The sequence below is a fragment of the Rhinolophus hipposideros genome (assembly GCF_964194185.1).
Source record: "Rhinolophus hipposideros genome assembly, chromosome: 25".
Lineage (NCBI taxonomy): Eukaryota > Metazoa > Chordata > Mammalia > Chiroptera > Rhinolophidae > Rhinolophus > Rhinolophus hipposideros.
The window spans coordinates 20,686,116-20,711,500 of NC_138071.1; the positions used below are offsets into that span (position 1 = coordinate 20,686,116).

Sequence of the window (25,385 nt, forward strand, 5' to 3'; positions counted from 1 at the left end):
TCACTCACCAGACAATGGGCATTGATTGGGTTGTTTGCGGTTTTTGGCTGCTATGAATAAAGCTGCTCTGAATATCAGAATACAAGTCTTGGTGTGAACATACTCATACATTTTCATTTCTTTTGAGTAAATAATAAGAGTGGGATTGTTAGGTCATATGGTAGTGTACATTTAACTTATAAGAAACTGTCAAACTGTTTTCCAAAGTGACTGTCGTTTTGCACCAGCCATGCAGAAGAGTTTCAATTGCTCCCCATTCTCATTAACACTTGGTATCATCAGCTTTTTAAGTGTTAGTGAATAGTGAAGTTTTAAGGCAGAAAAATAGAATGAATCAAATGGGAATGTCGAGTGGGAGAAGTTAATTTGGAGACGAGTGACAGAGGGGGCATGGTTTCAGTTTTGGTATTGAGTTTAAGTATGACCTCAGAGGTGCTGCAGCTTCTTTTATAGACGTTTTGGTGGGATGACAGTTTGTAGTCAGACAGTCATGCGTTTGAAGATTAGCTGTTCCTTTCTGTGTGAGCCTAGACAAGTTATTTGTCCTTTCCAAGCTTCAGTTTTTTGCCATTTGTCGAATAATGAAATAATAGACGGTTGCCACCCCATGTTGGTTTCCAGAATTGTTTTTGAAATTTATCTAACTTGTAAAATCTAAAAATAGGGGAACCACCACTTTATCTCACACCATAATGACTCTCTTGGCTGTGATGGGATAGTAATAGTGTTGTTTTGTCCACTGAAAAGCATACAGTGGAGTCATAGCGTATGGGGGTTAGATTTTTAAACGTCTAATACAAACGTAGCACTTAGTCAGAATTACCTTTGCAAATTACTTAGAAAGGGATGGTATCACGTTGGAGACACCTCTCAGTAAGTTCAGCATAACCATTTTTTCCATCAAACACTGGGGAAAATCACTATTTCTTTGCATGAAAATAAGATGCAGAAATTTGCTTTCATTTAAGGGTCGTATTACAAATCGGGTTGGCAACGTATTTATTGGAAAGATGCTTAGAAAGTGTAGTTAAATTTGAGTAAGTAAATGTGGATATCTAAAATAAGTGTTGGAGACTGAACTAAATACTTGTTTTAGTATTGTCACAATAATTTTAGCTTCCTGCTCACGTAAACTACTTATAAGAAGCTTATAGTGTATAACCTTCAGAATGCATGTAACATTTTATACCCGAGATAGAATGAGTTCTTTATATTGTATTTAGCCAGAGTTTTAAAAGGTGACGTGAAAAGTGGAATCTACACTAACTGGTTCTTGTTGTTTTTGTTTTGTATTTTTTAAAAAATTTTAAAAAGAAGTATAGACTCACAAGAAGCTGCAAATATATTTTAAAGAGGTCCTTTATACCCACCACCCAATTTCTCCCAGGGGCAGTATCTTTTACATAAATATAGTTACGTATACTTCACACAATACAATTAATAACTAGACTGCAGACCTTATTCAGATTTCATCAGTTTTTGCATGTACTCATGTTTCATTTTCTTGTGTGTCTGTGTAAATAGTTCTGTGACATTTTAAAAAATAAAAACAGTTTGGATTTTCAGAAAAGTTGCAGAGATAATGTAGAGTTCCTATATAGTCCTCACCCACTGTCCCCTTGAACATCATACGTTTCTGTGGTGCGTTTTTTACATCTAACAAACCAACATTGGTACATAACTATTAATTAAACTCCGCACTATCTTCAGATTTTACTAGTTCCCCCCAATGTTCTTTTTTAATTCCTGGAGCCCACTCAGGATATCACATCACATTTAGTCATTATGGTTTCTTAGGCTCATCAAGACTGACAGTTTTTCAGATTTTCTTTTTGATCATTTTGACAGCTTTGAGGAATACTGGTCAGTTATTTATAGACTGTCCCTTGGTTAAATGTTTTTCTCATGGTTTAATTTGTCATGATTTTTTTTCTTACTGTTAATCTATAACTGGGGTTATAGGCTTTTAAGAGGAAGACCACAAAGGTAAAGTGCCATTTTTATCCCTTAATCTCAAGGATACATTCTATCAACATGACTTATGACCTTTGATGTTAGCCTTGATCACCTGGCTGAGGTAAGGTCGGCCAGGTTTTTCACTGTAAGGTTACTTGGGCTCCTCTTCAATCTCTGCTTTTTGGGAGCAAGTTCCTAAGCATAACTTACATTCAAGGTGTTGGGGGAACTTAGATTCAACCTCCTGGAGAGGGGATTATCTGCAGAAAGTATTTGGGATTCTGCCAGTATGTATTTTTTACCTTTATGGAAATAGCATGAATACTGAATCAGTCTAACATATCTGTTCTTTGCAGGGTGGGAAACCCCGTAAACACCGGAAGGATCGGCTACAAGATTTAATTGATATAGGCTTTGGCTATGATGAGACAGATCCATTTATTGATAACTCAGAGGCTGTGAGTAATGTATCTTTAATATAGCAGTAATTCTTGTTTGTTTGCGATAGTTCAAGTCAAGGGTAAAGTAAATAAAATAGTTCAGTGAATGTTTTTGCAAACTAATCCCCTATTGATGTACATCTAAATTGTTTCCAGTTTTATGCACTTACAAATAATTGAGCATCTGTGTACATTTATCTTTGTGTACTTGAGTAAATATTAATCATAGAGTGTAAATACATGTGTAGGATAAATTTCTAGCAGTGGAAATTTTTGATCAAAGGGTATTTACATCTTGAATTTTTGTTGATATTCCCAAACTGGGGCCAGATGTGTATTGAAATGACTTCCAGATAAGAATCATTTGATTTTAAAGATCGGAACTAATGGGTTGAAATTAATTTGGCAGACATCTTTAAAATGTGCTTACATTTTCTTATTGCTGCCAAGAGTCACTACAATGGTGGTGATTAAATGCCAGCCTTTTCACAGTGTGTCTTGATCGAGTCCTACAGTTTTCTCCTGGAATCCTCTTTCTCTTACAAGAGGAAGGGGAATTTTAAGAGAGCCTTTAAGGACTGTGGCAGTCCATTGATCACCTAGCAAATGAAGGAGGACATGTTGTGTTTTGGGGAAGGTAAGGTACACATATATGTTCTTACATTCTTTTCAGTGTACTACTCTAAATGCTAGGATTATAATAGTCTGTTTATCATGCGGTGATTATGTAGGATATACAGAAAGTGACACGAAGATGACTACCATGTTTCCCCGAAAATAAGACCTAGCTGGATAATCAGCTCTAATGCATCTTTTGGAGCAAAAATTAATATAAGACTGAGTCTTATACAATATTATATTATACTATACTATACTATACTATACTACACCCGGTCTTATAGTAAAATAAGACCCGGTCTTACAATACTACATTATAATATTTTAATATTATATTTTACTTATAATAAGGTAAGACCGGGTCTTATAGTATTAATTTTTGCTCCAAAAGACGCATTAGAGCTGATTGTCCGGCTAGGTCTTATTTTCGGGGAAACATGGTATTATACTATTCACAGATTAGTGTTTTTCCTTTTACTACAGTTTTTGGTTTTATAGAAGATGACAAGGCATATGGTGGTAGGAGAGTGACAAGAAGTAACTTCCAGCAGGAGGCATACTGGATACCCTATCATACTTCTGAGATGTTTTGGTATCCTGACATAAACTGGTTTACCATCCCAGGCAGCCTGGTCCTGTCAGAAGTAAAATATTGACAATGACCTTTTGAGTAGAGAGGTCGTCCTGTTACTGAAAAGGTTGTCAATCAGTAGATTAGGCATGGGATATTTTGAAGAGTCTTGAACTTGATTTGGAACTGAAGTCAAAAATCCTCGATTCTAGATCTGACTCGGTCAAAGTTTCTAATAAGCCATGGACCAAGAGCAAGTCTTTTCTAACAGCACCCACTTTTCTCTGCTGTTTGGCTTGCCCAGTAGAATTACTCTGAGACTCAAATAAGATAATGACATGCTGAAAAGCATAAAGAATATGGAAATCATTAGTATTAGTGTTAACTTGTATGTAAATTAGATTTTGAATTCTAAATAACCCGAGAAAGAACTTAGCCATATATATAAATGGGCATTGCATATACTGAGGCTTACATAAATAGCATTTTTTTTCATTAATAAACTTAATTTTTTTAGAGCAGTTTCAGGTTCACAGCAAAATTGAGCAGAAGAGACAGGGATATGCTATCTACTCCCTGCCCTCACACATGCACAGCTTCCCCCATTATCAGCGTTCCCCAAAGTCCATAGTTTACTTTAGGGCTCACTCTTGGTGTTGTACATTCTGTGGGTTTTGACAAATACATGAAGGCATGTATCCACCTTTATAATACCATACAGAATAGTTTTACTGCCCTGAAAAACTCTGCTCTGCCTGTACATCTCTCCCTATCCTTTGGCAACGACCAATCCTTTTACCATCAACACAGTTTTGCCTTTTCCAGAATGTCATATAGTTGGAATCATACAATATGTAGCCTTTCATAAATAGCATTTTAAATATCTTCTTTTGTAGCATTCAGAATATTTTTCAAACTAACTTTTGCAAACCACAATTGGATTATATATCAATTTAGAGAGTGTGGACAGCATTTTTAAAGAAAATGAAATAGAATAGAATAGCAACTGTCATAGTAAATCACTGGTAGATTATGTGAGTTTTGTTATGTGTATGTGTGTGTGTATATATATATACACACACACTGGGTTTTGATGTGTAATGTATTTTCTGCTTGGGTTGTGGTGAAGAAAATTTGAAAGCCACAGCTTTGTTGAATAAGGATGAATTCTGTAGGTAAAAGTTGTATAAAAGTTACACAATTAGTTGCTGATATTTATAGGACAAGGTATGTCACTGTTTTATAAGAAGAAATTGAACTAAAATTCAGGTTTATTTACTTGCAAAATAATCTTGCATTGTTGTCCTTAACAGATTATGTGGTTCTTTTTAGGAGATATTTCAGACATAAAACAATTATGATTCAACCAAATGATTCTCTGTTCTTTCATTGATTACATTTCCAGTGGGCTCTTACTGTTCGTATATTATTTGATAGTGGCAATAATCTGGTTACAATTAATTTTCAGAATCATGTACTAACTGCTATAAATAACTGAAAATAAATGCTTTTGAAGATTAGTCGTAGCCTTACACTTAAATACTGCCGAGATTTAAAAAGACTGAAAGAAAATGTTTTTTTATTATTAATAAATAATAATACCAGGCATGAGTAACACTTTCATTTATGTTGTATTTTAAAATTTCACTATGACTTTGTGAAATAATAATTTTACTATTTTACAGCCTCACAATATTGTTAAGTGATTTATTCTGGGTCACAATAGCTAGTCATTGGCAAAGGACCTAAATCCAGGCCTTCTGATTCTCAAGTTCAGTGCTTATTGCCTCCTAACACATTCTACTTAAAAGGATAAATTAAACATGCTTAAAGACTTTGTTGTACTGAACAGTGTTCTGGTATTGAAAGCTCAGCAGAATGCTGAAGAAGGCAGATGTTGAGAACTTCCACGCTGCCTGGTAACCTGGTGACGGGGTGTTTCCCACGTGAGAAGCTGCTTGGTGGAGTGGATGGGTGGGGAGTCAGCCAGTGATTCTGCCGTAAACTAATAAAATTACTCTGGCAAAGTTCTTGACCTCTCTGAATCTGAACTTCACTTATAAAATGGGAAAATATTTGCCTTCCTTACCTCACAAGGGTATCAGGAAGACCAACAAATAATTTCCATGAAGAAGCATATAATAATTTCCATGAAGAAGCATAGAAAATTATAAAGCAATATACAAAAGGTACAGGTGTATTTCTGTTATCACAATTACACACTTTCAAAATAATTATTACAAAGTCTTTTTACTTTTAATCCTTTATTCTTCTCATCGCTCCTTTACTTGCAGATGGTACTGGACCCATTCTGAAGGTCTTGTCTGTAGATCTTTATAGTAGCCCATGAAGTGGAGCAAGAAGGAGTTCAAGCCTTTTTCTTTTTTTCTTACTTCATTTCTTTTGTATTTAATATGATTGAACCAGGTATTTCTTTTTCCATTCTCAATATATTTTAAAAGGATGCAGGTGAAAAATCACAACTTCTGTCCTTAGCCTTAATATTCTTGTAATAACTAGTATGTCATGTGTATTTCTTGCCCATGGCAAAGATTTGTCTTTAAAAAATCTGAATTTCTTAAACACTAATTATATAATATGAAGAACCCTTAAGTAGAGTTCTAGGGACCCCAGATAGCAGGTATCTTGCTTCTATTAGACAAATAATTTCTTTTTTCTCTTCTACTATAAACACCTTCATTTGGTTAAGATTGACCTTCAGTTAGTGGTTGCATGTTGTCCATCCTCATTAAGTGAGAGAATGATAAATTTTAAAATCCGTGCTTCGAGGACATTCAGGTTTAAGGGCTATTGTAGGTCAGCCCTTCAGTCTGATTTAGGCAGTTTGAGTGTCTTGCTCCAAGCAAAGTGTGTAGCTCATCATGGGCCGCCGTGTGTGCCTCCTGAACTGGGCAATTCTTTTTCTGTTTCCCTCAAAACACATACATGCTGTTCTTCTTTCAAATGTTTAAAAATTTTGCCACTTAAAAGCTTGGAGCTAAAACAGAAGAAATACTTTATTTTTTTACAATCTCCTTATGAATAAAATTATATACTGATATGGTAGGAAATGAAATTTGTTATTTGTCTGGACATTTAATCATCTGTTTTAATTTCTCTTTACTGTCATTTGTCATTAAGAACACTAGTGGTCCTTACTTAATTTTTTCTCAGCAGATGATATATTTAGAATTTGCTTCATTATTCCAGAAGTGCCTTTCTAATAAATACTGAAAGATCAGAACTTATTTTTCTTCCAGATACTAACTTTTTCTAAATTCATTCTACAAACATTCTCATTGCAGTCAGTTTTGCAGGTAGAATTTAAGGAAGATGCTGACATGGTAATTGAATTTCTTCGATATATTTATAGAATTAAAGATAGTAAGATACATCTGAAAACTTCTTTTTTTAAATCTAGTATGATGAATTAGTTCCTGCTTCTCTAACAACAAAATATGGAGGCTTTTATATCAACACTGGCACTCTTCAGTTTCGCCAAGCTTCAGATACTGAAGAAGATGATAGTACAGACAACCGAAAGCACAAGCCACCCAAAGTGAGTTTATTCAACTTTGCAACAGTAATGAGAGCGTTCGTTTAATAGAATATGCTTTTTGAATTTTAACTTGTGCTTTACACTGTGAATATAAGGAAAAGAATAATGCTAGCAGTTGTTTAATGAATCTGTAGTTAATTACATGCTTTAAAGTAAAATTATGTAGATATGGGCAAGTTGATATTTATATCATAGTAGAATTATGTTTTCTTTTAAAACTGCTCTCTCCAAATGTGGTCTAATAATCTGTTTCTGGGATATAGTTAAGTTTCTAGGACATGTTAAAACTTGGTATAGAAATGACTGGGGTTTTTTTGTTTGTTTTTTTTAGCCTTGCTCAAGCAAGGCCTCAAAACATTTCACCACCAATCCTTTAGTGTTCCTCTCTAGGGAAAAATCTGCTTAAAGACAGAAGATGTTGCTTTTCTCTCCAAAGAGAGGCGACACTATTAGAAATGACTGTTAATAGCCTTTACCTTTCCTAAGATGTGATTTGTAAAGCAAATTCTATAGAATGTGTGTGTGTGTGTGTGTGTGTGTGTGTGTATAGTTTGGGAAATAGAGTGTGTCCTTAGATAAGTGTTTTGTGAGGTATGATCCAAAGACATACTTGTACCAGAATAACCAAAATGTTTGTTAAAAAATGCAGATAACTGAATCAAAACTAAGGGTGGGAGCACTCCTGGACCCCAAGAATCTGCATTTTTAACAAGCAGTTCTAATGCTGACTGAAATTTGAGGAAAAAATACTGCCCTGGATGCTGGATTGCTAACATCAGAGAAGAGCATCAGTACTTAGATAAGTGATGCATTCTTTTATCATTTTGCAGATTCCCAAAATAAAAGAAGATGATATTGAGATGAAGAAGCGAAAGCGGAAAGAGGAAGGGGAAAAGGAGAAGAAGCCAAGGAAAAAAGTACCCAAACAACTGGGGTACGTGAAATTAAACATAAGAGAACCAGTGTCATAATATTATTCACATTAAATAATTTAGCTTAGCTGGGTCTAATTTAATACACTTTGTAAATAGCAGTCACCTACTAACTTATATTTTAATATTTTTTTATTAGTAAGTTGAAGTCTCTGTTGTCTTAATCGAGACAGTGTATTAGAGCAGATCTGCAAATTGGTTCATTAAGTATTTTGCCTATTACAACTTTTACCAACAAGAACCAGTTTGTAAAGGTAACAACATTGAACAAATCATTTTAATCGTTTCGTACTAAAACTACACTTAGATGTCTGGGGATTGAGGATTGGCAGTAGTCTATGTAAACAATTTATTGTTGTTTTAATCTAAAACAAAATATTTTATTTAGCTATCCTTACCACTTGTGACTTTGGCTAATGATACTGCCTCTAAAAACCAAGTACAAGATCTCAAAAACCTTAAATCATAAGAATAAAATGTTTGTATCATGCAGTCATAAAACTACCAATTTCCCCTGCCTCTAAGGCTTTTTTTGAAAAACTAAGGTACAGAAACTTGTAAGAAGTTGGATATCCCTCCCCTCCCGAGCAGGGGAAATACATATGAATTTCGGGCTGTCAGTATCCAAAAATTTGATGTAGGGAGATATTTATCCCCTCCTGAGTATGAGATTATAGGGATCCTTGAGTCATTAAGAAATTATTAAGAAAAACATATATACTACTAAAGGTTAATTTAAATGTTTTATTATTTACAAGTAAGCTTCTTTGGGAGCAGAAACTATAAGTAATGCCTTTTATTGAATTTATCATTTTCTAAAATTTATAACTTATTCAGCAAATATTTATTGAATACCTACTGTAAACCAGGCACTGTTCCGGTTTGGATCTATAACAATAGTGCAACATGGAACTGCCCTCAAGATGCTAATAATCTTTTAGGTTCTGCCATGCACATAGAAGCACATAAGCCACAGGATTTAGAAAAGATTTCATCTCTCCCTGATTGCCTCACACAGCTAGCTATTCCTAGAATGGAAAGTGAAAAATGATCAGAAGGTAGGGTCATAGTGATGAATGAAGGCTCGCAGATTGATAAGAGGATTTTATATTTCATTAGCAGTTTGCAGCATAAGCCACCTAGGTGACAAATTTGAAGGTGTACTCTGTATGGGCTTCACCGGTTGTAAGGCAACTCTGTTTTCAGCAAAAGTACATTTCTTTGTTTAGTTAATTCTTTAGGTGACTGCTTTATAGATGTACTAAAGAATGTGAAATTCCCAAAAGAATAGGAAGTTAAGCTTGAATAAACCTGAGCTATATTCAGCTTTGTTTCTTTCTGTTGACTTTACTCCTTTCATTTTCTTCACTCCAATGTCTATTTACCTATTTACCTTTCATAAGTGACAATCTAGATGATGATGAAGACGCTATTTTAAAAGTATAATTTAATAAGAAATTTGCTCTCCCACGTGTCAAATGATCATTTTGATAATCTATGCGTACTTATTTCCATGGGGCTTTAATGTTTCAAATCATACATCGCCTAACTGATTACTTTTTTCTTCACAGAGTTGTGGCTCTAAATTCACACAAATCTGAAAAAAAGAAGAAACGTTACAAAGATTCTCTTTCTCTAGCTGCCATGATAAGAAAATTTCAGAAAGAGAAGGACGCATTAGATAAGGAGTCTAACCCGAAAGTCCCCGCCAAAGTCCCCGTGAACTTAATGACCACTGCTCTGAATAAACCGCCCTCCACTGCTGTAGCATTGGGAAATGACGTCTCAGACTTAAATCTGAACAGTGCTGATCCAGACCTCCCCATTTTTGTTAGCAATGAACGTGAACTGTTTCAGGAAGCTGAAAGTGCCCTAAAGATGCTAGATGATATCGACTTTGACAGATTACTGGATGCTGCTTCTGATGGTAGCCCCCTCTCTGAGTCAGGGGGAGAAAATGGAAACACCACCCAGCCAACCTATGCCTCTCAGGTTATGCCCAAGGTGGTACCTACACTCCCAGAGGGTCTACCGGTCCTCCTCGAAAAACGTATTGAAGACCTCCGTGTAGTAAGTGAAATAATGCTCCTGTTTTTTATTTGCTGCACAAATATAACAATAAATGTTTTTTTAAAGATAAAAATAATAACCCACGATCCCAAGACTCACAAAAACAACAAACTTTTAATTTCCTTTTACTCCTTGGCTCTAAAGCCTATATGTATAGGCATTTGTTTTTTGTTTATTATATTTATATTTACGTATTTATTTAAGTATAGTTGGTATATATTACCTTTAGGTGTACAATATAGTGATTCAACATTTCTGTACTTTATGAAGGTTCACCACACTAAGTCTAGGAGTCATCTGTCCCTGTGCAAAGTTATCACATTGTTACTGACTGTGTCCCCCTCCACCTTTTTCACCTGTCCTTCCACCTCCTTCCCCTCTGGAAACCATCAGTTTGATCTCTATTTCTGTGAGTCTGTTTTTGTTTTGTTTGTTCATTTGTTTTTCTTTGTTTTAGACTCCACATATACCCATAAGTGAAATCATAGGATATTTGTCTTAGTCTGACTTGTTTCACTTAGCATAATACACTCCGTGTCCATCCATGTTGTCGTAAATGTCAAGATTTTGTCCCTTTTAACTGCTGAGTAATTGTGTATGTATGAATTCGTATGTGTATGTATATACATGAATTGATATATTCATGGATACCTAGGTTGCTTCCATATCTTGGCTATTGTGAATAATGCCACAGTGAACGTAGGGGTGCATTTATCTTTGTGAATTAGTGTTTTGAATGTCTTTGGATAAATACCCAAAAGTGGAATCATTGAGTCACATGGTAGTTCTAATTTAATTTTTTGAGGAATCTTCATACTGTTGTCCATAGTCCATAAACTGTCTGCACCAGTTTACACTCCCACCCACAGTGCATGCAGGTTTGCTTTTCTCCCCATCCTCACCAACACTTGTTTATTGACTTTTTAATAAGTCATTCTAACAGGTGTGAGGTGGTATCTCACTGTGGTTTTAATTTGCATTTTCCTGATGATTAGTAATGTTGAGCATCTTTTCATATGTCTGTTGGCCATCTATGTGTCTTGGTTGGAGAAGTATCTATCTCCTCTGCCCATTCTTTGATTGGTTTATATTTTTGTTACTGAGTTGTATGAGTTCCTTATATATTTTGGATATTAACCCCTTATCAGATATATCATTTGCGAATATATTTTCCCATTCAGTAGATTGTGTTTTAATTTTATCGATGGTATCCTACACTGTGCAGAAGCTTTTTTTTTGGGGGGGGGCGGTGCAAGGGAAACAGGACTTTATTGGGGAACAGTGTATCCTAACAGGATTTTTTCCAAATCAAGTTGCTGTCCTTTCAGTTGTAGTTGTGGAGGGCGCAGTTCAGCTCCAGGTCCAGTTGCCATTGTTAGTTGCAGGGGGGGCAGCCCACGATTCCTTGCAGGAGTCAGCAACCTTATAGTTAAGAGCCCGAGCTCCAACCACCTGAGCCACCGGGCCGGCCCCCTTTTTTAATTTGATCAAGTCCCATTTGTTTACTTTTTCTTTTGTTTTCCTTGCTGGAGAGGACATATCCAAAAAGATATTATTAGGACTGATGTCCAAGAGTTGACTTTCTGTCTTTCCTTGTTTTATGGTTTCAGGTCTTACATTTGACTCTAATCCATTTTGAGTTTAATTTTGTATACGGTATAAGAGAATGGTCCAGTTTCTTTTTTTTTTTTTTTTTTGCATGTATCTCTCCAGTTTTCCCAGCGTCAGTTATTGAAAAGACTTAGTTCTTTTTCCTTTGTAGTTTGGATACTTTTGATTTCTTTTTCTTGTCTTATTTCTGTGGCTAGGACTTTCAATACTATGCTGAATAAAGTGGTGAGAATGGGCATCCTTATCTTGTGCCTGATCATAGAGGAAAAGCTTCCAGCTTTTCACCGTTAAGTATGTTGTTAGCTGTGGGTTTGTCATATATAGCCTTTATTATGTTGAGGTAAGTTCCCTCCATACCTACTTTTTTTAGAGTTTTCATCATGAATGGATGTTGAATTTTGTTAGATGCTTTTTCTGCATCTACTGAGATGATCATATGATTTTTATCCTTGGTTTAGTTGATGTGTATCATGTTACAGTTGATTTGCAGATATTGAACCTTCCTTGCATCCCTGGGATGAATCCTACTTGATCATGGTGTGTAATCTTTTTAATATATTGTTGAATTCGGTTTAGTAGGATTTTGTTGAGAAATTTTGAATTTGTGTGTCTCATGAATATTGGCCTGTACTTTTCTTTCCTTTAGTGTCTTTGTCTAATTTTGGTATTAGGTAATGCTAGCCTTTTAGAATGAGTTTGCAAGTGTTCCTCTTCAATTTTTTGGAATAGTTTGAGATAGATAAGTATTAATTTTTCTTTAAATGTTTGGTAGAATTTATCTATGAAACTGTCTGCTCCTGGACTTTTATATGTAGGGAGGTTTCCTTCCTTCCTTTTTTCCTTCCTTCCTTTTTTCCTTCCTTCCTTTTTTATTACAGCTTCAATGTTGTTGCTAGTAATTAGTCTATTTAGATTTGCTGTTTCTTCCTGGTTCAGCATTGAAAGGTGGTATGTTTGTAGAAATTTATTCATTTCTTGTAGGGTGTCCAATTTGTTGGCATATAAGTGTTCCCAGTATTCTTTAATGATTCTTTGTGTTTCTATGTTGTCAGTTGTGACCTCTCCTTTTTCATTTCTGGCTCTTTCTTTTCTTGATGAATCGGCTAAAGGTTTGTTGATTTTGTTTATTTTTTCAAAGAAGTAACTGTTGGTTTCATTGATCTTTTCTATTGTTTTGGAAACTCTATTTTGTTTATGTTTGCTCTGATCTTTATTATTTCCTTTCTTCTACTTTGGGTTTTGTTTGTTCTTTTTCTAGTTCCTTTAGGTGTAAAATTAAGTTGTTTATTTTGGATGTTTCCTGAGGTAGGCCTCTATAGCTTTGAACATCCGTCTTAGAACTGCTTTTGCTGCCTCCCATAAATTTTGGGGAGCTGTATTTTCATTTGTCTCAAAGTATTTCTGAATTTCCTCTTTAATCCATTTGTTGTTGTAGCATGTTGTTTAATCTCACTTTTATGTTTTTTTCAGTCTTGTTCTCATAGTGGATTTCTAGTTTCATACCATTGTGGTCAGAAAAAATGCTTAATACGATTTCAGTCTTTTTGAATTTATTGAGACTTGTTTTGTGGCCTAATATGTGATTAAGTCTTGGAGACCACATGTTCCATGTCCACTTGAAAAAATTGTGTACTCTGCGGTTTTTGGATTAAAAGTTCTATAAATGTCTCTTAATTCAGTCTTGTATAATACGACATTAAGGTCATTATTTCCTTATTAATTTTCCGTCTGGATGATTGTCCAATGATGTTACAGGGGTATTAAAGTCCCCTACTATTATTCTATTGCTGTTACTTTCTTCCTTTAGGTTCATTAATATTTGCTTTATGTATTGAGGTGTTCTGTTAGGTGCGCAGATATTTACAATTGTTATGTCTTCTTGGATTGACCATTTCTCTTTATATAAAGTCCTCCTTGTCTCTTTTTACAAACTTTATTTTAAAGTCTGTTTTGTCTGATACAAGTATTGCTACCCCTTTCTTTTTATTTCTATTTTTATGCAGTATCTTTTTCTATCCCTTCACTTTCAGTCTTTGTGTGTCTGTCAATGTGAAGTGAGTCTCTTGTAGGCAGCATATAGATGGGTCATGTTTTTTAATCCATTTAGCCACTCCGGCTTTTGAGTGGAACATTTAGTCTATTTACATTTAAAATAATTATTGACAGATATTTATTTATTGGCATTTGGTTAATTGTTTTTTGGTGGTTTTGTAATTCTCTGTTCCTTCTTCTCCATCTCTTTGCATTTGGTTCACTGGTTGTTTTTTTTTTTACTATTTTGTTTGGGGTTTTTTATTTCTCTCTCTTTTTTTGTGTGTGTGTATTTTTGGTAATTTTTTTGGTTTGTAGTTACCATGAGGATAATATATCTCCATCTATATCTATAGCAGTCTTACTTTAAGCTGTTCAAGTTTAAACACAATGTAAAAGCACTACATTTTCACTCCGCTCTCCACACGTTGTTTTTGATATTATATTTTATATATATATATTTTGTTTTGTGTATCTCTTGATTATTTATTACACTTATGGTTAATTTTGCTACTTTTGTCTTTTAACCTTTGTATTAGGTTTTTAAGTGGCTGATCGATCCACTGTAGTAATTCTATATTTGCCTTTACCTGTAAGATTTTTTTTTTCCCCTCTACTATTTCTGGTTATGGCCTTTTCTGCATAAAGAAGACCCTTTAATATTTCTTGTAAAGTTGGTTTAGTGGTGATTAACTCCTTTAGTTTTTGCTTGTCTGGGAATATATTTATCTCTCCTTCAATTCTGAATGATAACCTTACCAGGTATAATATTCTAGGTTGTAGGTGCCTATCTTGCTCCTCCTCCCTTCTGGACTGTAAAAGTTCTGCTAAGAAATCAACTGGTAGCATAGACCTTTGCATTTAAATAGAGATATAATTTATTATATATATAATTATAACATGGGTACAATTGATTGTTTTATTATTTCACTTTGCTTTATATTCTTCTGCATAGTTTTCATTAATACAATATTTATTGGCATTTAATCTCAGCAAATATTGTTTTCACTTAAAATATGCCAAACCTAACTTAAAATACCTTTTGGTTACTTTAACATGTTTATTTAAAGTCATGCATTATTTTAGTCCTCTTTTTTATTATATAAATAAAATGCACAATATAAAAATGTATTTTTTAAAAAATGTGTTTCATACTTAGGGAAAGATTTCCTATTTGATGATAGGAAACTATTATCTATTAAACTACTGTTTATTTTTCTGGATTTTAATCCACGCATTTGCAAATGTTATATTATTAAAGATAAATTCTTCATAGGGTTATAATATATGGACTATTCTACAACTTGCTTCTTTCTCCTAGGATTACAGTAATCCATTTAAATCACATTTTAAAATTTATTAATCATCTCTGTTGTATTGATTTCTCTTAACTCTTTCTGAATTTTAAATGTCTGATTAGGGAAGTGCAAGATTTATCAATTTTGCCAACAACTGGTCCTAGGATTTTATTTCTCATTCCTATTTTCTGTGTTTTCTAGTGTTTCTTCTGAGGTCCCAACTTGTTAATTAGTTCTATTTTTTTACTTATTTTATTGTGCTTCATTAGTCCAGGACTTAAAGAAGTTATGTTAAAGTATCTCGTTGTCAATGTGTCTTAGGTAATAATTTGTGTTTACCATAGTTTTTGCTTTGTTTATTTCCAACCTGTGTTGTTTGGCTGTTAAGATTCTTGATAGCTAGATCGTTCTTGTGATGGTTATAATTTGAAAGTGACCCTTTTTGTGCTATTGATGCATTTCATCTTGAATTCAGGTTTGTTTCATTTCACTGGTGACTCCTTTTTGTTTATTTTTTCATCTTCAAAAAAGCTTTTATATATAGCTTTTCTCATCATTCACTTGCAATGTTTTTGAGTTGCTTTATTTTAGCTCTTTTTCTTATAGGTAGCATGTAAATGGAAATTTGTTTATTGAGCTTCTGAGTCTTTTTTCTTTTAGCAAATGATTTTGTCTTACAGTTGTTTTAAGGATATAATTGATTTTTATTCTGTCATTTTTAATATTCTGTTTTATTGCTCCTTCCCTCTCTTTTGTTTCCATGCTTTTGCTACTTTCTGCATTTATATTTTGAAAAGTATACAATCTATAGTTTTGTTCATCGAGTAGATTTTTTATTTAATCTTATCAAAGACTCCAAGAACGAAGTCTAGGTATTGTTTCCTTTTCACAGTTAAGAAACTTAAGTTAAATAGCTTGGTCAGTCCACACAACTAGTCAACCCAAACTTAAACACGAGGCTCACCTGACTGAAGTATGTGCTTTTTGCTGTCCCCATGTTGCCTCGCCTCTAAAATCTTTCAGGGTTTTAAAAAGTGCTAGTGATGTGATGCAGGTGTTTCAAGATGTAATTAATAATAATAGCTACTGTTTATTTAGCAAAAACCTATACCATGTGTTGAGTGCAGTGTTGCTGGGTCCCACACTTTACAAGGCACTATTTAGCCTTCAGGAGAGAGTTCCCTGGCTGGGTTTAGTATGCTTCACACGCCCTGTAGTCTAGTCTTCCAACAATGTGAGGTAGGTAGTATTCTTACATTTAATAGGTGAGGGAACTAAGGTTCAAAAGGTTAAGTGATTTGCTCAAGGCCACATAATTTTTAAGTGGCTGAGCCATGATTTAAAATGAAGATTAAAGGCAGGACTATAAAGCCCCATAGCTTGCACTTTGTATGCTGTTACATGCCTTTCATTCTCGTTTAATAAAATTTAAAAAATTAGTAATGAGTGTGTTTCAATCTTGTAAACTGTCATATCTCATATATCAAAAACTATCATCTCTGTAGTAGCCATGTCAGGATTAATATTACTGCTTAGTAGGAAATTATCAATAAGAAGATTCATTTCACTTATCTGATGTCTATGCATTTTCCGTATTTTTTCTTTGAAATGTGTTTTTTTTCTCCAGGAGATGAGAGTTCATCCTTGTCTAAAATGCTCATGTTTAATAAGTAGTTTCTTCTTGTTGCTCTTTTCTCACTTTGTAACATTCTTCCACCCTTCAACCTCTTGACTTTTTTTTTTTTTTAATTGGGAAAGGGGAACAGGACTTTATTGGGAAACAGTGTGTACTTCCAGGACTTTTTTCCAAGTCAAGTTGTTGTCCTTTCAATCTTAGTTGTGGAGGGTGCTGTTCAGTTTCAAGTTGTTGTCCTTTCAGTCTTAGTTGTGGAGGGCGCAGCTCAGCTCCAGGTCCAGTTGCTGTTGCTAGTTGCAGGGGGCGCAGCCCACCATCCCTTGTGGGAGTCGAACCCGGCAACCTTGTGGTTGAGAGCCCACTGGCCCATGTGGGGATCGAACCGTCAGCCTTCGGAGTTGGGAGCATGGAGCTCTAACCGCCAGAGCCACTAGGCCGGCCCCCTCTTGACTTTTTTTATTCTCTTTCTTGAAGTTTAGTTTTCATTCTAGCTTTCTTCCTATATTTCTGCCCTCTACAGATACCTAGGCTTTATCTCTTCTAAGAAGCACTGAGGTACATCTCAGAAACTTCCTTATCTATTTACAGCATGTAAAATTGTCAAATAACTTGGTAGATTGACAGAGTCAGTATATGGCTTCCTCAGAGTATTGGATCAGGTTTCTTTAATTTTTACATCTGGTGGCTCTTAAGATAAACTATCTTTTGTTATTTCCCCAGTAAAATTTGCTTATGGTAGAGTGTCTTGGTTTGTACACTCTTAGTTTCTGATGAGCTGATAATTCTTTTTTATTTTACTCTTCTGTAAGAGGGAACAACTATGTTTTTCCTGGGAGAATCAAAAGACCAAAGAGTAACTTGGTTTAAACACTCCTTATTTCTGGTCAGTTGGAAGATATTATCCTTCTACTCATTGGATTAATTTTTGTTTGCCTGTTGGCTAATCTTGTCATTGTCAGTACGTAATTAGGTAGAATCCAGATTGGCTGCAGTCAGCTGACTGTCTTTGTACGGGCGTCAGTGTTGTACAATTGAAGTCAGAAAGCTTCCGGTCTGAGTCCTGGGCCCACCCCCCACTTACTAGCAGTGCGGTTTTAGGGCGCATCGTGAAACCTCTGTACGATATAGGGTCCTTGTTTGTAAAATGGGGGTTATAATACCATTATCATCGACCATTTTGAGTATTGAACATGGTAATGTGTATAAAATACAACATATCAGACACATTATAGACAATAACGTCTGGAGAAAGTGAGACATCTGCTTTCTGTTATCGTGGAGATCACAGCACAAGACACCCAAAGCACTAAAAAGTCTTGTATGTATAATTTTATGAATTTAGAAAGATTGAGAAAAATTAAATACAAGCATAATTGGGAAAAATTGAATGCATGCTAAATTTGTTATAGTATTCTTTAATTGGCTACTTTAAATGCCATGTATTAAGAGGATTAAAAGTGAGGTAGGGTGCTTATTGTTTGGTAAATAGCTGTGGAAACAAATAATGTATTTATTGAGAGTTATATTGCCAATCTTATGTTTCTCTAGGCTGCCAAACTTTTTGATGAAGAAGGAAGGAAAAAATTCTTTACACAGGATATGAATAATATTCTTCTGGAGTAAGTAATTTTCTTCTTTGATTAAAAAAAAACCTTAAAAATTATTTAAACCTTAAGAATTCACTTAAAAATATAGTACGCCTTCAAAATACAAATACTGAGTGGTCGGCTCATCTCATGCATTCGGGCTTCCTTGTCAGCTCCTCAGCAGGATTGTGCTTCTGCATGTATCGTTCTCCAGGAGCCCTTAGGATAATCAGAGCTTCCGATATTATAACTGCCAGAGGCAACGCCCACTGTATAGGTTGAGTGGTATTCTAGATTTAAATGTATTTCTTGTCAGCGTATATGAAAATATCCTTCTGAGACAGTTCTGAGTGTTTACATTAAATTTGGTATAATTTTCCATTTACTTTTCAGATTTGGGAAAAATAATTCCATTGCTATCTAGTAGAGTTAATTATAATACATACAAACATTTATAGCCAAATAGAAAGTATATTTAATGAAGAAATCATGCTTGTAGGGTAGGATGGATGGAGTCCATTGTGCATAAAAAACAGCAGTTAGATTGGGAAGGAGAGGGTGAAGGCTCATATGTGATATAGATTGTATTTAAATTAGTGGTAATTTTCACTCTTAAAGTGTGATACTAATGAAGCTGTAGATTCTAAGATTGTGATCTAATAATAAGATGTACTTATAAACATATTGGCTTATAAGCTTTGACCATTGGTTACAGAAATTAAGTATATAATTGGCTGCAGGCAGAACTGGGCAAAAAAGAAGTGATCCTGGGGAAAGCAGCAAATTTTACTCCTGATGAAAATAATGGTGGTTCAGTAGCATCATATAGGAAGAAACAGGAAAGCAATGTTTCTAATACTATGATTTCTGTCTTTTAAATATATAATGGAGATAGTTTCTCAAGAACTATAAAGGACAGCTTGGTTTGTTTGGTTCTGATAACTATTTTAATTAATTGCAATCTCTCATTATCCTGGAGTACTTAAATTATGTTTTTGATGCCCATGGATTCATGAAACATTACCTAGTATGCTGCTAATATGGTGAATTCCTTGTTCCCATTCTTCTTTATTTTAGCCAGGGAGATTCAGATTGATTCTGTCTGCCTGAAAGCAAGGCAAATAAATGCTTCCTGTCTGCACCAGCTACTTTTACCTATCTCCCTTAAAACCCCAGATTCAATAAACAGAATAACCATTACTCATCAGCGCTGTCCCAGATTCCATAATCAGAGATCTGACTAGCTCTTCTTTTTCTTTCCATTTGAAAGCCCTAAGTTTACTAGATCAGGTCCTTTTCCTGAGACTGAGACAGTTCTTTTTTATTTCACTCTTCTGTAAGAGGGAACAACTATTTTTCCCCTGGGAGAATCAAAAGACCATCCGTGGAACATAACATCTCAAATAAGCGGAATATCAGCATTCCATTAACAGGCTTCTCTGTTATCCTGCCATGTCTATCTTAAAAGACATCCTCTAGTTTTTTGGAGCCCATCTACTTTTTATTTCACAGAGTGTATTTCCAATTCTATAAGCCCTAGTGTGCAGTTGAATTTTTTTCCCTTTTAGTCACTTTCTTATGCCCCCGGCCTGCTTTTCCGCTTTCTTAAACAAACCTCCCTTATTGTTCTGGGCTGAGTTTATCTTCAGGGGGCATATGGCACATTATTATTTGGGGTAGTTATTCCCATGAAGTTCTCCAGGTGTGTCTTGACTCTGTCTCATCATTGCTTCTTTATGCTGGGGAGAAAAAGAGATGAGTTTGTTGGAATAGGGAACCCTTTTACTTTTTGCCTAATTGGATTTCACATGGATCAAAATATACAACATGCTGGCCTGATCTCCTCCCCTATTTCCTCCTTTACCTCAAATAGCCTTTGCTACTAGTAAAATCTTGACACTCTGCCTATGATTCCAATTCATCCTGACAGTTCTGCTCAACAAATGCTGTAGGCAGGTACTACCAATCCTACCGGACACTTGTAATAAGACCTGTCTGCCATTTCATCGTGAGAGGCTCCTGTAAGGAGCTCAGGAGTGAGTAGTGACTTTTGAATCTCAATATAAACGGGCTTATCAATTCATGTCTCTCACTCTGTCTCTGAAATAAAGGAAAGTTAACAAAGTGAAAGGATTGATCCTAAGCCACAGCTATTCCTTACTCTCTTGAGGGGTGGGGAAAATCTCAAACAATTTTTCAACTACATTTCTAATCTGTTCTACAGCAGGCCTTTAGGGAACCCTAGAACCAGCCCACCTGAATAAAGTAGTTGTTCAGGGATAAGAGGGACAAACTCAGCTCTTGTCTGTTATCAGTTAACACGTCAATAGGCTTTGGAATACTTGCTATAAGATAAGAGCTATTTGGGATTTTGAGTTTGGGTATTGCTCCCGAAGTATTTCATCACTTAGTAGTTTTTGATGATTGTGTTATTTGGACAATATTGATAGGATATCTGGAATAGTTGAGTAAAAAGCCAAAAAATTCAGTAGGTTCCAGAATTCATTTGGACTTAGAGTTTTTCTTTTACTGGTGTTTTAAACTGATTGAATCAGACAAATATTTTGTTTTTTAAAAAGAGGGAGTTAATGGAATAGGAAGATATGTCATATATCTTCCATAAGAGAAAATTACTGTATTTCTAGAATCCTGCGTGAAAATACCATAGTGGCTATCACTGAATATTCTTGAACAGGGGAGCCTTATTTACAAAGGTGGCCATTGCTTCAGCTACGGATTCCCATGTTGCATTTCTCTGAAGCTTCTCCAGGGACAAATGAGAGCCTTGTATAGACAAGGATATTTACTCAACAAAACCCATGTTTGTTCTCTCATGCATTAACAGCAGATGGTCCCAATATATTTTCATTTCATCCATTTAGAGTCTTTAGTGATCTCATGCTCATAATTGATTATCAGAGGTTTCAGTCCCATTCATAGAAACTTTCATGCATGAAAATCTGCTTTTGGATAGATTTCACTTAAAGAAGGAAAAGAAGCCCAATGGAAAGAAGGGGGCAGGACTCAAGAAAATTCACCACTTCAGGAGAACCTTTATTTCTTTGTGAAATAAATGTGAGAATATCTGAAATTCACCCTTTCATCGTCATGTGTTTGTAGTTGTCCCCAGATACTTCTTAAAACTTAGAAGACTGGAATTCTTAGGAAAAAAAATTAAAGGGGATGTGTACTCAAAATAGTCATGCACTGCTTAATGAAGGGGATACGTTCTGAGAAATGTTTTGTTAAGCAATTTCGTTGTGCGAACATCCCAGAGTGTACTTCCATACACCTGGATGGTAGCCTACTACACACGTAGGCTGTTTGGTATGTAACCTGTTGCTCCTAGGCCTCAAACCTGTACAGCACGTTACTGTACTGGATACTGTAGGCAATTGTAATACAATAGTAAATATTTGTGTATCTAAACATAGAAAGTGTACAGTAAAAAATACATTATAAAAGATAAAAAATGGTCCACCTGTATTGAGCACTTACCATACATGGAGCTTGCAGGACTGGAAGTTCCTCTGGGTGAGTCAGTGAGTGAGTGGGAGTGAATGTGAAGGCCTAGGACGTGACTGTAGACTTTATAAACACTGTACACTTCGGCTACACTAAATTTATAAAACAACACGAGATTAAATCAAGCATAAGAGAAAATGATGCAATCAGGACACAAGGTAAACACAAGACGTATAAGGCTGCTACCGGTGTAACACAGTGTACTATTTTTTGTAGCAAATATTTTTTGTTTTATATATATATATATATATATATATATATATATATATGTATATACATATACATATATATATACACATATATATGAAGAATAATTTTAAAAAACAATAAAAAATATATGGTATAGAAAATACATAAACCAGTAACCTTTTATTATCATCAAGTATTATGTGGTATACATAATTGTATGTGTTATACTTTTATACCATGACTAGCAGCTCAGTGGGCTTTCTCACACAAGCACAGGAGTAACATGATAGACATTACAATGGCTGTGACGTCACTAAGCGATAAGAAACTTTCAGCTCCATTATAATCGTATGGGACCACTGTCATCCGTGTGGTCCGTCACTGACCAAAATGTCATTATGTGGCACATAACCGTATATTCCTCTCAAATAGGAATTGTATATATTTGTGACAAACAAATACAGTCAGTAACCTCTAGGGTTAGTATGTTTCTCTAATTTTTACCTAGTATTATTGGCTTAGGAGCAGAGAATCAGCTCTTCCTGTTACTGAGTTACCATCTCTTTGGAAACCACTGATTTTTATAAGTAGGTCATTGAGTCAATCTATCCTTACTTGGAATCTCTTATTACTTGGAGTTACCATTTTATTTTCAGCCTCAACTAACCTTTAATAGTGGGGCAAACCTAGAAAGCTTCCCACCCAGAGTCTAGACTTACAATGGAGATCTAACCACACACTGATCTTTAACCAAGTGTTTATACACAGAACTCATGACCATAGTGATTGTTTTCCATATGAACCTCTGCATTTGATCCTCTGGTTCTTATAGGTCTTGTTGAACTTCTTCCCATTTTAAAAATTGTGTTTGGCTTCTCTAATACCAAGAATTTTCTATTGCCAGGTCTACGGAACATAGGTTTCCACATTTTATTGTTCCTGAATTTGCAATATTATCTTAGAAACAATGGATACATTTGATAGGGCAGGGTTCCTTTCCCAGAAGCTGTTATTTGAGTCTTTGGATGCATCTTACACTTGGGAAAAGTATTTGTCATCTGTACCATCTCTTTAAAGAATGTGAAAATTTGGGTATAGTTTGTTGCCAAGAGTCCCACTTTGATCTTGGCCTTCATCTTAACGTCTGTTCTCATCTACAGTAGCAGCTGCCAGATGCATTGTTTTCTATCTTGGAAGAAACCTCAATTATTTACTCATAGGCTTGTCCTGCTGAGAATATGATGGCTTTTCCTTTTATCTTTTTAAATAATTATTAGGTGAAGTACCCATTTAACAACGTGTTTACTTATCTTAAAACCTAATTTATAAATGGAAATGGGAAATGGAGAATTGGAATAAATTGAACAAAGTATTAAATATCTAGTTTGTAATGCAGGCACAAGAAGGGAAACACAGATGGATAAAACAGTCTGTGTGCAGCCAGAAGAGTTTTACCTCTTTGGAATCTGAAATTGTTTTAAACATCTTTTAAGGAAAAAATGCTCTTTTTTTTTTTTTCGTTTAAAAATATGGAACGCTTCATGAATTTGCGTGTCATCCTTGCTCAGGGGCCATGCTAATCTTCTCTGTATCGTTCCAATTTTAGTATATGTGCTGCCGAAGTGAGCACGGAATAATTATTCTAAGAACTCATTGAAACTATGTGACTCACTAGTATAGCAATTGCACCAATGGTGAGGGAGAGTAAGGAGAAGTATGATAACTCTTTGAGGAAATGAGCTTTTGGTTAATAATGGAGTTCCTGTGCTTTACCCAAAAATGTAAATTTCCCCTGTCATGAAAAAATTATTTGCCAGCTTGTTTGTGGTTGTATACATTCTACTCTTAAATGAGACTCATCAAAATTTTCTGTAGCATTACTGTTTATTGATTTTTTTTTTTTTACCTTTGAAAAATACTGTCTGGGAAATCATGGAAATATAAAATGAGAAAAGAATCACTGCTTTTGCCTCCATGCTTGTATGTTGGTACCTAAAAGAAACTCTGTTTATTTGTTGTTGCTTTTGGTCAGCATTGAGTTACAGCTACAGGAACTAGGCCCTGTTATTCGTAGTGGTGTCTACTCCCATCTTGAAGCTTTTGTACCATGCAATAAAGAAACACTGGTAAAACGTCTAAAGAAGTTACATCTCAACGTCCAGGTAAGGGGAGAAGCAATATCTACACAAGGGGTTTTGTAATCTGTAAAGACGCTGGTTTCTGTTTGGGGCATTTGCGTATTAATTGCTTTATAGTCATGTTGTATGTATATTAAAGGCATGTTGGAACCCCTGAAAAAAAATATTTTTCAGTAATTGATAGGTTGAGGTGAAAAATAATGCTTTCTACGGCGTAGATTCTTGGGCTGGTAAATTAACCTCAGTTCCACAGCTGACTAAATTTACATTCAACAAATAATCTGACATATTTAGAGCTCAATTTTCTTATTCCTGAATGGATCTGTATAGACATATGCAGATTAATGGAAAGAATCACAGAGTTGCATGTAAATTTAAAGATTACTTAGTGTAATCATCCGTGTTTTGCTAGGTTCTCCTTGACTACAACCCAACTAAGCGATTGTCCAAGTTAAATGCTTCCATTGGTCAGAAGCTTATTTCAAACAGTCTCAGAAAGTTCTTCCACACATTGAGCCAAATCCAAGTGCTTTCTACCCTGTTGGTCCTAATTGTGCCTTTGAGTCCATTTACACATCTAGTCATTTGTCCACTTTGTGGCCTTTGTATTTACTTTATTTTACTTTTTTAAAAGATTTTATTGGGGAAGGGGAATAGGACTTTATTGGGGAACAGTGTGTACTTCCAGGACTTTTTTCCAAGTCAAGTTGTTACCCTTTCAGTCTTAGTTGTGGAGGGCGCAGCTCAGCTCCAGGTCCAGTTGCCATTTCTAATTGCAGGGGGTGCAGTCCACCATCCCTTGCGGGAGTCAAACCGGCAACCTTGTGGTTGAGAGAACGTGCTCCAACCAACTGAGCCATCCTGGAGCTCAGCAGCAGCTCAGCTCAAGGTGCCGTGTTCAATCTTAGTTGCAGGGGGCGGTGCCCACCATCCCTTGCGGGACTCGAGGAATTGAACTGGCAACCTGTGGTTGAGATCCTACTGGTCCATGTGGGCATCGAACCAGCAGCCTTCAGAGTTAGGAGCATGGAGCTCTAACCGCCTGAGCCACTGGGCCGGCCCGGCCTTTATATTTTTTAAAACTTTTCTCATGTCCCCTTCTTCACTTCATCAAAAATGGTTTTCAGTACTTTCATTGTCCTGGTTACTTTTCCCTTAATGATTTGTTTGCCTGTATATTTTTAAAATATTTATAACAGAAAGTAACAGATAGTAACAAAAAAGA

General features: G+C 35.3%; 1 protein-coding gene across 2 annotated transcripts in view; it reads left to right on the plus strand.

Moving 5' to 3' along the window:
* UBN2 (ubinuclein 2) overlaps nt 1-25,385 on the plus strand; it is an 80,557-nt gene that overhangs the window by 12,680 nt on the left and 42,492 nt on the right. For both annotated transcript variants that reach the window (XM_081038402.1, XM_081038401.1), the window contains exons 3-8: nt 2,313-2,414; nt 7,007-7,144; nt 7,975-8,078; nt 9,648-10,146; nt 18,271-18,341; nt 24,055-24,184. In XM_081038402.1, coding sequence (XP_080894528.1) covers nt 2,313-2,414; nt 7,007-7,144; nt 7,975-8,078; nt 9,648-10,146; nt 18,271-18,341; nt 24,055-24,184 — 1,044 coding nt within the window. The remainder of the gene's footprint in view (nt 1-2,312; nt 2,415-7,006; nt 7,145-7,974; nt 8,079-9,647; nt 10,147-18,270; nt 18,342-24,054; nt 24,185-25,385) is intronic.